Source organism: Arvicanthis niloticus, chromosome 1, assembly GCF_011762505.2.
Source record: "Arvicanthis niloticus isolate mArvNil1 chromosome 1, mArvNil1.pat.X, whole genome shotgun sequence".
Taxonomy (NCBI): domain Eukaryota; kingdom Metazoa; phylum Chordata; class Mammalia; order Rodentia; family Muridae; genus Arvicanthis; species Arvicanthis niloticus.
Genome location: NC_047658.1, coordinates 27,638,943 through 27,654,964, shown reverse-complemented (window position 1 = coordinate 27,654,964; position 16,022 = coordinate 27,638,943). Strand labels below are relative to the sequence as shown.

General features: G+C 40.9%; 1 protein-coding gene across 2 annotated transcripts in view; it reads right to left on the bottom strand.

Annotated features, from left to right (window-relative positions):
* Nucleotides 1–10,828, bottom strand: part of Tubgcp5 (tubulin gamma complex component 5) — a 35,481-nt gene extending 24,653 nt beyond the window's left edge. The window contains exons 1-8 of one of the 2 annotated variants that reach the window (XR_013110711.1): nt 10,644–10,820; nt 9,078–9,131; nt 8,881–8,989; nt 6,423–6,519; nt 5,718–5,797; nt 4,581–4,716; nt 1,206–1,320; nt 542–631 (exon numbers count right to left, since the gene is read on the bottom strand). Coding sequence is in view for 1 of the 2 variants with exons in the window: in XM_034508038.2 (XP_034363929.1) it covers nt 542–631; nt 1,206–1,320; nt 4,581–4,716; nt 5,718–5,797; nt 6,423–6,519; nt 8,881–8,989; nt 9,078–9,131; nt 10,644–10,789 (827 nt within the window). In the remaining variant the exon portion in view is untranslated. Of the gene's footprint in view, nt 1–541; nt 632–1,205; nt 1,321–4,580; nt 4,717–5,717; nt 5,798–6,422; nt 6,520–8,880; nt 8,990–9,077; nt 9,132–10,643 lie in introns of both variants that reach the window. The other variant, XM_034508038.2, reaches the window with a different exon arrangement.
* Between the last annotated feature and the right edge of the window lie 5,194 nt (nt 10,829–16,022).

Below are 16,022 nucleotides of genomic sequence, written 5' to 3'. Positions count from 1 at the left end.
GGGAAGATTGTCAAACTTCACAGGGTTAGGACTCAAGATATTTCAGCATCATTTTAGAAGTTCAACCACCCCTACACACACACACACACACACACACACACACACACACACACACACACACCAGACATACAAACATACAAAACTGCTAAATTGCTGAAGATAAAAGCAACACCGGCATGTCTAAAACTACCAGAATGTTGTACCATCTGGACCCAGGGGATCATCAGAGGCTGCAATAGACTCAGTGTTGGGGACCAGCACAGACAACTCTCATGGATACATTTCAAGTGAAAGCAGTCAGCAGCAAAAACTTGATTTAAATTCAGATATTAAAAAATGATGGTCTAACTCAATCCCACATTATTGAAAATAGGAACGAATTTATCAAAATCACACAATCTTCACAGTGAAATCTGAAGTCTGAAATTCATCTTTAAGGCTTGTTTCTAGCCTCCAAGTAGAATTTCTTGAGTATATTCCTTAAAAACAGAAAACAATTTTACTTGTCAGTAGTACAATCTCCCAGGCTGATACATCTTACCATAGGGTTTCCCGAATGACCTGTGTCTCAGTAACCACCACCCTGTCATCTGGAACATACAGTGGGTCACTGCTGTACAGGTGCTGGTCCCTATTAAAGAGTAAACATCAAAGGTCAACAGAAATGTTTTAAGTAAAATTACTTGCCTCAATGACTATATGCAACTTTATACTCAGCAATTAACAAATAAACACAATAAATGCCTTAAGTTCACTCCATATTCATTTTTCAGATTCACTGAAATCTTTTTAGTGAAGCATGTTCAAAGCAATTACAATTGTTTTATCATTCAATCAACTGCTTAAAACTATGCAATTTCAAAAAAAATTAGTGTATTTTTATAGTAAGTGTACTAAAATGGAATTAGATACAGGCTAGCATATACCAATCTACTTAAACGGAAAATAAACATAGTACCATTAGTAATTTTATGATATTAAATATTAATTAGAAATTGGTCAGCAAAACAGTGCTGTCTAATGTGTCTAAGGCCCTAGATTCACTCCCAGCATGATGTTATGTGCACTCTTGCATACATTCCACTACACTTGTTTAAAATGAACAAGTTTACAATTCAAGACTTGATTTACACCACAAATCAAAATTAAATGCTTAACCATCAAAGTTTGTTCTGTCATTCTACTAAACAAGAAGTTTAGCTTACCAGACAGCAGCTAAATTGGAGTGCAAATGTGAACTGTGTGGAATTCGGGAGCGCCTGGTTGTCCAGTACTGATGGACTACATGCTGTTCCAGCCAGCTACGGCTATCTGGCTCATCTGCCACAAAAGGTGGAATATGTATTAATTTTTATAGTGACTAGGAACTTTCATCTCCTCCAGACTAAAAAGTGTAGCTGCCTTGGGATAAAATCCTGTCTATGAGGGCCCTCCCATGGCCACTGTCTAGTCTGGGACAGGGCTCACCTAGATTTACTCAAGTTGTCAATAAGATACAAAGTTTAAGAATTAGAAGGACCAGGTGGTGCAGTGCATGCCTTTAATGCTAGCACTTGAGAGGCAGAAGCAGGCGGATCTCTGCGTTTGAGGCCACTCTGGTCTATAGTGAGTTCCAGGGTGGCCAAGACTACACAGAGAAACCTTGTCTTGCTAAACCAAAAGAATTAGAAGAAGGGGATGAAACTGTGAATGCCTACAAATTAATACTAATCACTTGTCCATGGAAGAGTACAGATTCACAAAGAGATAAGGCAATTTTGTAAACCAGGGAAAGATAGGATATGTATTCCATACATTAAGACAGAAAACCACAAGCTACAAAAACACAAAGTCTGTCCCTGGGTAGACAAACACTAACGTGGCAGAAGATCTGTCATAAAGTACAAAGGAGAACCTGATGTATAATCAAGATAAAGCCATCAAACAATGATGTTGCTAGGAAAACTGTCTCATGAGACGGTAGAAAAATAAACTGGACACTTTAATCTCATGGCATATATGGAAGCAGACTTTGGAGACATTTAATGATCCAAATGTGATCCTATCCAGAGTTAGGTAAGTGTAGTCTTCATCTCTCATTAAGAAAAGCGCTCTTTGCAACAGATGGAGACAACTACAAAAAAAGACAACCAAGCAAAATGCACATTTGTAGAGTCCAATCCCCACTGATGCATCTACAAGACCCCTGCCCCTAAGGCTCAGAGACCACTGCAGAAGAGGAAGCAGAAAGACTGGAAAAACAGGGAGTTTGCTTTGGGGTTCTGTCTCCTAGGAACGTCTCATCAAGTCTCACCAACATGGCTCCTGAACATGACTTGAACAGGGACAACACCAACAGACAAGCTAATGTGGATTCGACCTAAGTTCATGAGACCTCCACCCTACACAAAGAACGACCAGCAACCAAGCAATGCTGAGACTTGGGGACGGGTGAGCCTTCCCCAGGAAAGAACACACCAGCTGGTTGTCCACACTAAATGTAAATGGCCAACCCTGAAAACATACAAACATACAAATTAACATGTAGTTTGTATTCATGTATGAACCACCAACAAAGCCATGAATTTAAAAGAGAACAAAGGGAGGAGGCACTTGGGAGGCCTTGGAGAAAGGAAAGGGGTAAATTATGTAATTGTTCTAATAACCTAAAAAAGGAAAGAAATTCCTCCCCAAATGCAACAATAATAAAACAAACCCTCACAAAAATATAGGGAAATGTTGTTTTTAAACGCAAAAATTTGACCATCTGAAAATATGTTTTGTTTAAGGATTTTAAATGTTTATTTATGTGTATGCAAGTACATGAATGTATGTGCATGGTGTGTGCACTCGCATGTGCAAGGTACCCAGAGAAGCTAGAAGTGGGTGCTGGATCCCGTGCAGCTAGGTTACAGGTGGTTCTGAGCAGCTCACCTGGAAGCTTAGAGCTGAACTCTGGTCCTCAGAGAGCAGCAAGCTCTCATAAGTGCTCAGCCACTTCTTCAGTGGCTCAAATTCACAGGTTTGATCGAAAAATATGAGGAGCAGAGATTATTTTTGATTTAAGCAAGATGATTAAAAACTATCTGCAAAATGTTTAACTTAAGAACTGACATCAACAAAGAACTGTAGCAGAGATGGCAGTCGCTACAAAACCAAATGAAGCGGGGCATGATGGTACACTTCTCTAACTGCAGCACTTGGGAGTCAGAGGGAGGAGAATGGGCTCAAAGAGACCCTGTCTAGAAACAGCCAAAACTTCAGTGGAACAAATAAATGATGACAGTGATCAAGAAATACACAGAAGAGTCACGTCAACAAATATGGGAAGTCCTTAAATAACCAGTAGTCAGCTAAGTGAAAACAGCCAATTCCCTAGACTTAAGTGAAGGCTTAGGAGATTATGGGGTCAGTAACTTATATAAAAACCAAATTCTAACACAAGTGCAGATGGAGCAGAGAACTTGGGTAGCAGAGGTAACTTGGGGCCTATCATCAAGAAAAAATGTGTTGGAAATATAAACTGCAAACTTCAGACTTCAGTAACAGTTTAAGAACAGAGGAAGAGACGTTCCCATACTGATACACACAGATCTTAGGAGCAAGTTCTAAGGAAAGGTAAGGAAAGAAGATTTACGTATGAATGCCAGTTATGTAATTTAACATACCAGCCAGCACAATGTTTGCAAGGCAGAACAATGACTGACATATAGATAGCAAATAAATTAGAACAAGTATTTAAAACTCACTGACAAGAAAGGGGAATTAAGACTGGGACTCAGAAATAAAAGTGGACAAAATATGTATAATAGGATGTCTTTATTTATAATCTAGTAGTTTCTAAAATGTCTACCAATCCTAACTGCTCACTGATGGATGAGAAGATGAGCATTCAAGTCCAAGACAAGCTCTAGAGTCTTTCTCCACTCACTAACTTCAGAAAACCAGGTCAACCCTCTTACAACAGCAAGGAACGCATTCAGGACCAAGTTATCAGAACTACTATTAAAAAACTACGTTCTAGGGCTGGAGAGATGGCTCAGTTGTTAACAACACTGGATGCCCTTGAAGAGGACCCAAGTGTGGGCCATCTACATGGTGGCTCACAACCATCTGTAACTCCAATTCTAGGGGATCTGATGTCCCCTTCTCCCTCTGTGGGCACCAGGCATGTACATGGTATAAACAGAAACAAGCAGCCGCCTACACATAAATAGTACTAAAATATTAGAATATTAGTGCTATGTTTCCTTTTGAACTGACAGAAGGAATAAAAGCAAGAGTGGTACTTCTCAGGCACACACACAAGACCTACGAGCACAGTGGTTCTCTACCAGTGGGTCACATCAGATACCCTGCATAGCAGATATTTATATTATGGTTCAGAACAGTAGCAAAATTACAGTTATGAAGTAACAATGAAAAATGTTACGGTTGTGGGTCACCAGAGCCTGAGGAACTTCCTTAAGGGATGGCAGCATTAGAAATGCTGAGAACCACTGGACTAGGAATGTCCGAGCTCAGCAATATTCCAATCATATCTTAATCCTGTCACCCGAGACCTTTGTGAGAAAACGCTAGCACTGAACCATGGATAATACCTTCCCAGCAGACTTGAGTCCCCCCTTTTCTGTTGGGGTCTTGTTCTTCTAACGGGGTCCTGTCTACCTGTATCCCAGAGTCTTCTCTGCTTAAGGGCTGCTGTGCATCTTCATCATCACTGTCTTCAGACCAATTCTAAGTTAAGGAGAAAAAAGATCTTACTCTTGAGACTTTAACAACTGGGGTGACTTAGGCTTAAAAATGAAGAACGTTAGTGAAGAGAAGCAAAAGCCAAATAAAACATTTATCTCCTAAGTTTCCATAATGGCATTAGTCTGATTAGAGGTGATAAAAATCCCCAGACTGAAGATGTCAGTCCACAATGTCTACATGCATGGGAATAGTGCAGATAAATGCTAAGTGTAGGAAGGAGACTGAGAGAGGGCAGAGTGCAGACAAAACTTTCTATGAGTCATGAAGACCTAGAGAAAGCTACTTTGTTTCTAGTTTCAACTCAGCCAGTTTTACTTTTTTGTGGTGAATATGTTTAGTCAACTTTCTGTGAATGAAAGTAGCAAGAGCCACTTCTGAATTCCAAAAGAATCCCACATGTGTTATTGCTTTGAGGCGTTGACTTGAGAGTAACACATGCTTTTTAATTTCCTTAGCTAAAAGTACAACAGGACTAAATATAATTAATCACTTAGTACATTTATTGCACTGACCTATTTAAAAATAATCGTTTTGGGGAGGGGTATTATAATTTGAAGACATCTCCCCTTTTTCTTCTTTTTAAAACACCAAATAATTATAATATAGTTTTATTTAATATGTAAATTATATTGACACTGACTTAGCTCAGAATATTAATAAATCCTCCTTAATCCTCATCTTTAGAAAATTAATTTTCTACATTTTATTTAGAGTGTGCATATGCATACACACATGAATGTGTATGCTCATCTGTGGCTCACATGTATAGATCAGAGGACAACTTGCAGGAGTTTCTTTTCACCATGCAAGTCAGGTGTTTGGGTTTGGCAGGAAGAACCTTTCCCTGAGGAGTCAAGACTCCCTGGCTTAGTGAAGAGAGTTCCAGTTAAGTAGCATGTTCTCTGGCAGAAGGATACACTACAACTATTGCTGCCATGTGGGCAAGTACTTATATTTACATTAGCAAAACAACAGCCACTTACCGGCGTATCAATATTTGGACCAAGGCCAATTTCTTCACCTTCCATCAAGTATTTCCCCCAGTCAAAATCATCCTTCTTTTCTATAATTTAACAAAGGAACTTTGTTATCATAAATCAACTTTATCATAAATATCTGGGAGAAGAAAACCCCAACAACCCTAAAACCCATAAAACTACAAGTAAAGAAACCCACATAAAGTTCAAAATACATTCAAGGAACTAAATTTGAAAATACTGAGACACTTGGGACTGGGAGGTAGCTGATGCTTGCCTAGCATGCATGGAGCTGAAGGACAGCTGGGCAAAGTGGTGCACACCTATAATCCTTGACCTTGATCAAGTTCAAGGTTATCCTTATCTACACAGTATGGAGCCAGCCTGGGGTACATGAAACTTTGTCTTAAAAATAAAAAAAAAAGAGATCAAGCAAGCAAGAAGCACTTAATAAATCTGAATTCCAATATATCTTTAATCATTTGAATTATTTCACCCTCAAGAGTTTTCTTTTTATAAAAGTCTAACTCACAAAAAAAAAAAAGTCTAACTCACAAAGCTAGAGCTTATATTTTAAATGAAATTTTGCATCCATCCTAAGCAAAAGAAACATATTTTTTTCTCTATGTAGCCTTGGCTGTGATTTTACAGCTTTTAATAATAATCCCAATGATTATAGGTAATAAGGTAAATTTGTATCTGGTTACATACCCACTTCTTTCTCTCTCGGGGTTTCCACATAATTGCTGTTTGAAGGAGAATCAGCCAGACAGAGAAGGACTGACAGTATGGCATAATGAGTATCTGTCTTTAAAACAAACAGAGAGAAAAGTGAGTGAGCCTGAGGTTGTGAGTGCTTCTGAAACCAGACTGAGCAATCAAAGAGCTGTTTACACACCTACTTTGGTCATTTTAGGAAACACGAGTTATCATAAAATAACTGTAATCTCTAAACTTCTTCTAGAATTCAAATGTTTACATATAAGGAATTTAAGTCACATGAGGTTTGGTTCTGTATTTCTAATGAACGTAAGACATTTACACTTGACTGTAATAGAATTCTTTAGACCATGACATTCTGGCTAAAAGTGAAGTTACTCTCCAGTAACAATGTGCATCCTGAGGATTAAACACATCTGACAGCTGGACTATTTGACTATAACCTCTGTAAGAACCACACTTACATTCAGTACATAGACTGCACAGCTGGACCTGCATCGAGCACAAGTGCACCTGTTTGCTCCCCTCAGATAGTGAGACTCCTTCTTGGTCCTTGTTTTTAAAGATTTAATTTTTTTTTTTTTTTTTTTTTTTTTTTGGTTTTTCGAGACAGGGTTTCTCTGTGTAGCCTTGGCTGTCCTGGAACTCACTCTGTAGACCAGGCTGGCCTCAAACACAGAAATCCACCTGCCTCTGCCTCCCAAGTACTGGGATTAAAGGCATGCACCACCACCACCTGGCCCTATTTTTTTTTTTTTAAATACGTATTTTTGAAGAATTATGGGCTTTTCTTTAGGAAACCAGGAACTTCAATAAATGTAGTCAGGAAATGCTTTGCTTTAGGCAAGGTGTTGGTATGTAGATGGCCTTGAACTTTCAACTCTTCAGTTCTCTCTTTTCTCACACTAAGACAAGGTACAAGATTCAAAGGCAACTTTCACAAATGAGAGAAAACAAGTGATCTTCTCCTTTCTTGGCCTTGGTGATCTCAGCCAGAATGACTGTTTCAAAGCTCAATTTGTCTGTGAATTTCCTAATCTCATTTGCATTAGGGGCTGACTAATATCCCACTGTATAAATACACTACATTCGCATTACCCGCTCCTCGGCTGATGGACTAGTAGGCTGAATTTCCTGGCTGTCGTGAGAGCAACAACGAACAGGATGAGCAGGAGGACAGAGTCCTTTGGGTGTATGCCCGAGAGTGGACAGCTCATTGTGTGGTAGATTTATTTGTAGGTTTCGAGGCAGAAACTGTTCTCTGTCCACAGGAGGGCAGGTTTACAAGGCTACATACCCATGACTACAGAGGCAGCACAAATGAACACTTTTTGCATTAAAATAAAAAAGGACACAAAATTGGGTGGGTATGGAAGGAGGGGAGGGATGAGAAGAGTTGGAGTGGTGGTGAATATGGCCAAAATTCATTGTATGACATTTTCTGTTTTGTTTTGTTTTGAGACAGGGTTTCTCTGTATAGCCTTGGCTATCCTGGAACTCACTCGGTAGACCAAGCTGGCCTCGAACTCAGAAATCCACCTGCCTCTGCCTCCCAAGTGCTGGGATTAAAGGTGTGCGCCACCACCGCCCGGCTGTATGACATTTTCAAAAGACCCAATAAACACCACCAACAATTAAATAGAACACACACGTGTACACATACAAACCTTCATTCTAGCACACAACAAATAATGTAATCTAATCACCATTTAATTTTCATCAAGTGTCACTTAACATTTTGAGAAGTACACCCATCATTAGGCAGTTTTATCCCTGTGTGAGTGAACTTCGTAGATTACACTTACATAAACCTAAGGGTATAGCCCATCACACATATGCTTAGTTTCTGCTTTCTGCTCTCTTCATCTCTTTCCTGACTGTAATCTACATTAGTTAATGGTAATAAACCATAGCAATGATGATACCAGACTACGAAGATACCAGTGTTAGCAAATCACTATACCTAAGTATGGCCTTGGGGCCCCTGACATAATGTAAAAGCACATTTGGGATCTAGAGTCCAGCTGCTACTTGAGAAATTCAAGGTAACCAAACAGAGCTGATTTACACAACCATAGTCAATTCCAAGTGAATGAGCAAACAAGAGCACATTGCTTATTTCATAAGAAACTTGAGGCAAAAGTTAACGCATTCTCAAGGAGGCCCTGATCCAGCCAGGGGATACCACTAAATAGTTCATGAAGAGATAACACATTGATGATAATTATACTGCAAAGAGTGAATATGAAAGTGGGCAGTGGTGGCGCATGTCTTTAATCCCAGCATTCTGGAAGCAGAGATAGGCGGATCTCTGAGTTCGAGGCCAGCCTGGTCTATAAGGTGGGTTCCAGGACAGTCAAAGCTTCACAGAGAACCCTGTCTCAGAACAACAAAACAGCAGCAGCAACAAGAGTGAATACAAATGGAGAGCTCACAACTGAAGGCTTACCTTTATTTTCTCTGTGCTGGGAAGAGATGCATTTAGAAACTCCTCAGTTAATCTCTTCCAGCTAGCAGCTTTGCTGAGATCAGAATGAATGGTGAATTTTTCATAAATTCTAAAATATTAAAAAAAAATCAGTTGATACCAAAATAACTTATGAAAACACATCAACGAATACATATAGATATAGAGAATCAACATACCCTTCTATTGTTTTTTCTACTTTGTGACTGTTGACATCCAAGAAACGATGAAATCTGGTAAAGATAAAATACAGTTTTTAATGCCAATATTCCATGACAATACTTAATGTCATGAAGCTATGTATGCGTGAGTCACAGCTCTCCGTATCCCTGCATATGTCTGATACCCCTCACAACCTGTCTTCTGGCTTTGTCTTTTTATATGGCCCATAGTTATGTTCAGCATAACATATTTTCCTGGGGATTTTGCTAGATCTTGCTATGTGGCTCTGAATTCACTAGGAGGCTAAGAATAGCCTTCAACTCACAGCAATCCTCCTGCAGTGAGCCACCCAGTAGGTATACTTTGTAGTGCAAACTTCTGATGTAATTACAGGCATACAGCATTGTGACTGCATGTTCTTTGTCTTTTTAATGTAAGAGAGAAGTCCAGTGAAATCTTAACATTTGTCCTCTGAGTAACTTTGCTAAAGGTGCAAATGAAATACAGAGAAAAGCAAGCATATTCAAGTGCAATGATCAAATATTTAGAAAGCTTTGAAAGGGTCTGGAAAGATGGCTCGGGGGTTAAGAGCCCTTGCCATTGTTCCAGGGTCCCCAGGTTCTATTCACAGCACCCACAAAATGTTTATAACCCCAGTTCCAGGGGATCAGCAGTCTTGGGCACCAGGCACACACATGCACATGTGTACATAGAGGCAAATCACTGACACACTTCAACACAAAACCTAAAATTTAGCACTGGGACCAAAGGCTGTCATTAATGGGATAACAAACAACATTTGGGAATAAAGCAACTGGAATACAATGTGACTGCCCCCCCCCTTTTTTTTTCTGGTGACAGAGTTCTAGGTATGCTTTTACTACTGCTGTTATACTATGCAACATCTTATGTCTCTTCCAACTCTAAAATGATTATCACCTGCCTCCTGACAGCCACTAGAAATATTACTAGAAAAATTCCTCGTGATACAATTGCTTTTTGAGTTACCTGACTTATATGAATTATTGTTCTTTTTATAGATTGTAATTAGAAACTGCACTGGTTGTTTTGGATAGTTGGCATGCTTTCCATGAAACTGAGAGGTCTGCATTCTCACAAACTAGGAGACACTCATGGCTGCGCTTAGAATCAGGATCACAGAGGTTGACAAACTGCTCACTGTTTACGGTGGTTTTTACTAGGCATGCTATGGGTTGCTCACTAGTAGTAACGAATTTGTTTTATGCAAAAGGAGGACACAGAAATCGGGGAAATCTGTAAGTGGCCGGAGCAAGAGAGGAGGGGAGTTGGTGAGACCAAAAAAATCTAATAGGATGTGATCAGAATTTGGCGCTAAAAATGCATTTTCCCAGCCATTAAGTGACTTTTGATGTGCAACGCACTGCGTGAGGGAGAGCAGAGTCTAAAGCTCTCTCGGAGTGTGCCGCTGCAACTGTGTGTTTCTCGCAAGGGCACTTAGGGGAAACCGAGGCACAGCAGCAGCCGGAGGTTTGCCGGAGGCCGCACTCCCGACGCGGACCCGCCCGCCCGCCCAACTTTAGCTCGCAGCCGCGATCCCACACCTGAAGTTGGACCAGACGAAGTCCAAGGCCAGCTGGAAGTTGGGATCCGCCTCGTCCCGCAGGCCTGTAACCTGCCGGACGAGCTCACACACATCGCGTTCCAGCTGTCTGTCCATCCGGCTCCCGGACGACTTAGGCCGGGCCATATCCAAGACCTACCCTATCAGGAGCCTCCGCTAAGCGGCGACTGCTCTCGCGAGAGTTCCGTCTGTCGCGGCACTGGGATTTCGGGATGTGGAGGGTGTTTCCGCGAGAGTTCAGGCAGCCCGGGTGCGGTGCCTGGGGGAGGTGCTTACGGGCTTTGTTTTTGGTGGCGGGATGCGGTCTGTCTGTACGTGGGGGAAGAGATGTGCTTTTTCTCCTTGCACGTTGAGAAATCTGAGTGTCTTCAGAGACATTCAGCCATTACTTATTACTAATCATTGTTAATAAGGGACTCTGGATAGCCTTGATTCATGGTTTAAATTTCGATGCATTTTGAGGCAACCAGTTTTCCGCTTTAGGGTATAGTTTCCAACATTTTCGAACACCATGACTTATTTCTTCATTCTCCGGGCTTCAGTTTCTCCTCCAGTTGACCTAAACTGGGCTCTCAGTACTCCCCAATTAAATACATGCTTCTGATTAGACCAGGCACACATGGTTAAAACAGAGATAAATCGTCCATTTATTTAAACGGTGGTTCTTAACCTTCCTAATGCTGTGACCCTTTAATATGGTTCCTCATGTTGTGATGACCCATAGCCATTAAATTATTTCGGTGCTGCTTCATAATTATAATTTTGCTGTTTATGAATCGTAATGTAAATATCTGATATGTGATCCCTATGGGGGTCACTGCCCACATGTTGAAAACTGCTGGTTTATTAGGTATAGTGGAGATGTGAGCTGTCACCCACTTGATGGCCAGGAATGTTTCTCCATCACTGCTCCATGTGCAACCAAAACTTTGGGTTAGGTGGACCTTTCCTATTGAGGATGACTGGCCAAGTACAGTACAAGTACCTGTGCTTTCTTGCTAGAACCCTCAAACAAGTTCTCAAGAAACGGAAAGTGGGCCACGCAGCTGGCTTACTCGATCAAGTTGCTTGCTGTCAGGCCTGGATGCTTGCATCCTATTCTCTGGACTCATCTGACAGAAGGAGAGAACCGAGTCCCATAGGTAGTAGTGTAAGACCCCGAAAGGGGACTCTCACCCAAGTCCGGACCTGCACGAACCCAAGGACACACGAGAAACCTTCTTGATGCAATTGCAGAGGAGGTTTAATGACGAGGGCCCTCGGGCCGGAATATATCTCACGCAAGAGATAGAGATTCCGACCCCAAGCCCAGGAAACTTGGGATATTTATGGGTAGGGGTTGGGGAGAGCGGGAAAGTTTGGCGCGGTTACATATGATTGGATATATCAAACATCCGTTCCCAAGCCTGGTTTCCATCTAGCCCCCATCCCAATTATCCTAATTTACATCTGTATCTTGCTCCTGGGAGAATTCCTTTCAAGTGACTTCCGTTTACCCAGGTGTTTTATTGCCTCTATCTTGGGTCTTTTGTGCCTTTGGAATGTTTATTCAAGCCCTTGGAATGCACCCCAGGGGCAGCTAACACTTGAGTGTAAATTGAAACTCTGAGCCTAAGAAACTCACGTTGAGACCTAAAATTTCATTTTTACAATTTATTCTTACATTTCCTCCTTTTCTCTCATGGTCAAATTCCAATCTTGGAATTATGAATCATCATCTGGTGTAAAGAGTGATATTGTTGTCTAAGCATCGAATTATATCTTTGTCATTGAATCTTTAACTATCTTTTTCTCACCCCCTGGATGGTCTCTAGTATGTACTTAGGTAAAGTAGCTGTCTCTCTCTCTCTCTACATATACATATACATATACACACACTAATGGGCCTGTTGGCTTTTTTTTCATCTCGAGGATGTACATATGTAGCTTAAGTCCCACTCTTTAAGGCTGTGTCTGGGACACAGTTTAGATTCAAATGTCTCTTATCTCTGACAATTGGGCAATCTCTATCCCTGTGTCTCCAGGATGGGCATATCTCAGGAGTCAAGGCCTGCTGGTCCTTGGCCTTGTAGAACGGCAGGTGATCTTGAGCCTGAGGAGGTTGTTCAGGTGTCTAGCTGTTCTCTCCAGTTGGCATCAAACGCAGGTGTCGGCCCGAGTTATGTTCAACAGCATCAGGAATAGTTTCTTAGTGGCCTGAAAAATCATCTCTCACACAAGAGGGACATTCTGGGTTTGGAATAGGGACAAGGAAAGGGACACTCTAGCCAGCGCCAGTTCTCAGGGGTAATTTAGTTTTTTAGGGTTCTGTTTATTCTCTCTACCTGTCCTAAGCTCTGGAGACAGTATAAACAGTGGAGCTTCTAATTAGTCTCTAATATTTCTGACAATTTCTGACTTATCTTACAAACAAAGGCAAGGCTATTATCTGATCTAATTATCTCAGATGTTTGAAAACCTCGGGACAACTTCTATTCTAGGCTGTTCCCTTCTAACTTTTTTTTTTTTTTCTTATTTACTCTAAGTCTCATAAGCCTTTACTTGTTGGCATATCTTACACTGTCTTATCATTTCTCTGGCCCAAAACCTGAGGTCTATTATATGTTTTTAAATCTCTTGGCTGCTTGGTTGCACTCATATCTTAAGAGTCCATCTGTGTATTTAGCCTGGTAAATCCTTTGCTTTCTGGGGAGTATAGTTCTCCCTTCTTGTGTGCACCATTTTCTCTTTTTCTCTAGATAGTATCTGGCAGGATGGCTAGCAATCTGAGTTCTTTCTCTTATTCTGTGCTTTAAGTGAGGCCATCTCTTAGGCCCACAACTGGAACAGGCTCTCATATCAAGACAATTGATTTGTCCAGTTATTGCCTCAGGCCACTGAGTCTCCTCCCTTTTTGGTGTCCTGGGCAACGGATACTCACAGTTCCTGGCTTCATCAGGGTTTCCTTTCTTGGTATATAGTCCTGCAGACATGGGCTGTGGCAAAAGCATACCTGTTGTCCATGCAGATGTTGGCTTTCTTGTCAGCCCCAAGTTCCAAGTCCCAAGTTCTCTGCACCGATGATCTCAGGGGTGGGGAGTCAGTCCAGATGGCATGTGTCCACCACAGTAGCGCTGGCTTGTCTCTGACCAGCATGGAGAAAACTGCTCCCGTCTGTAAAGCAGGTTACCTTGGCTCCTGGCTGAAGTCAGTCTTCTATCCGTTGAATTCTTGTCAGCTAGTTGCAGCCCAGGAAGTGTTGTATCTGGATGTCCATCCTAGGGAGTATTCCCTCAACCAGACAGGGGATAGGAGCAGGCTAGGATGACCATAAATGAATGGGATACCCAGCCCATCTCTTAGTCCACCATTTTCAGGTAGTCCATGAATACGTTTTGACCCATTGGCCTGGAGGAAGCCCCTGTGTCTATCAAAAGTTGGGTGGCTCCAAGCTGCCCCGTCTATCTCAATAGCCGTTTTCACACAGAGCTGTTATCTTCGCCACTTGGGGTGTTTTTCGAGGCCTGGGATTTTCTGGCCCTGGCTTCTATTTGTTAGGGCCCTCTTGGACCCTGAAGCTGGCTCCTTTACTTGCAATGCGCACACTGGTCTTTTTTCAGAGTTTTATCTCTCTTTGATTGAAGTCCCTCTTTTCTGCTTTCTGTAAATTCTTTCTCTGTCACCTTTGTTTTTCTTCACCTCTCTCTAGACTTTCTATCTTCTCCATTCTTTTTCTCTAGACTTTCACAGCAACTTATCTCTATTCTTTTTCTCTACTCTTTTCTTCTAGACTTACACTAAACCTTCTCTACTCCTTTCTTTTAGACTAAATCTTCTCACACTTGCTATTATCATCAATAATTTTAATCCTGTCTATGATTTCATCTATCTTATCTTTCTTTTCCTTTCTCCCTGATACTTCTTAAATCTTTCAATGACTTATCTTGTAGTCTCTCTAGCCTCTGAAGCCTTGTCTACACTGACAGAATGTCTCTATGAGCTAGTCTAGAAAGGCTGTGGGTAACTTATCTGACCCTTGCTTAACCTCATGTGTCTTGATTAAAATTAGTGGGATCTCATGTAGCTCTCTCAAGATCTGTCAATGGAATCTGGCGTGGGCCTTTGGGTGTCCCTTACCTTCTATAACCCGCTGTTGACCACAGCCTGATCAATTGATGGGGTCCCCATCCTGAAGGAGCATTCTTTTTCCAGTGTCTTCTTTTGTTCTTCACTCCTGAAGACCAGAACCTACAAGGGTCTTGTGGAAGAAAGGCTCTTATCTTATTCATTGCTTTGATCACCTGTAAAAGCAGTAGTCTTTTAGAACTCTGTGTAGACTGATGTATTTGTGAGGCTGCATGACTGTTGTTCCCCTCACACTAGAGACCACAACCTAGTTCAGTCTGTAAACAGTACCTTGTCTACAGGTGTAATGTGAGCTCACCTCTGAAGCTCTTAAGAAAGAAATCAAATCAGAATGAATAACTTTATCTACAGCATTTCACAGTAAAGACTATTAAGATGTTGAAGGCTCACATAGTATTAATGATTTGATACTTATTTAAATTTAACTTTTGACAAAATAGAAACTTTAGTCATAGTTCTATAAAAATCTTTTAAAGAGTTATTTCTAATTAGAATATTGTTTTAGAAGTGATACACAACAAGAACAGGAAAGTAAACATTTTATATCTAATATAAGAGCACAAGTCCTCACCACTTCTTCTTGTCTGAACTCTCACCTTTGAACCAAATCTTGATGAAAGTCTCATATACATAATGAAATTATCTCAGACAGCAATGGCTAGAAAGTCTATCAAAATAGAAGCTTATATATATATATTCTGACTCAGGACAGCCTGTAACTTTTTAGCTGTAACTAAAGGAAAAAAGTGCTCTTTTATTTATTAAACTAGGAAAACCCAGTATCAACTCTCTTATCATAGAAGCCAAAAAAAAAAAACTGCTGGCCCCCTTCTAAGAGCCGCTTTTGAAAACAGTCTGTTCTCTTCAAGGTTCTTTCTGTTGGTGTCCTTCTCCTGGCCACAGAGCAGGGCGAATTATGTTTTTCTTGTGTAAATTAAGACTGTCTCACAAGTAAGTTTTAAACTAAATTAAGTAAGCAGTTTTAGTAGTTCATCACACCAAATCAGGCACCTGACACACTCTGTCTCTTCCTCCAGAGGAACAGAGCTTTCTCTTGGCCACAAGCTGTGGAACAGGACCAGCCTGTCTCATTGCTTCTGCTTTTAAAACTCAGGATGTTAACACAGTATCAGTCCAGAAAAAAGAAAAGGAACGTCAATTGTCAGTCAGAGTCCAAGAACATATGAAACAAATAACACAGAACGAAGTTTATCAAGAAAAGACAAGGAAAGAC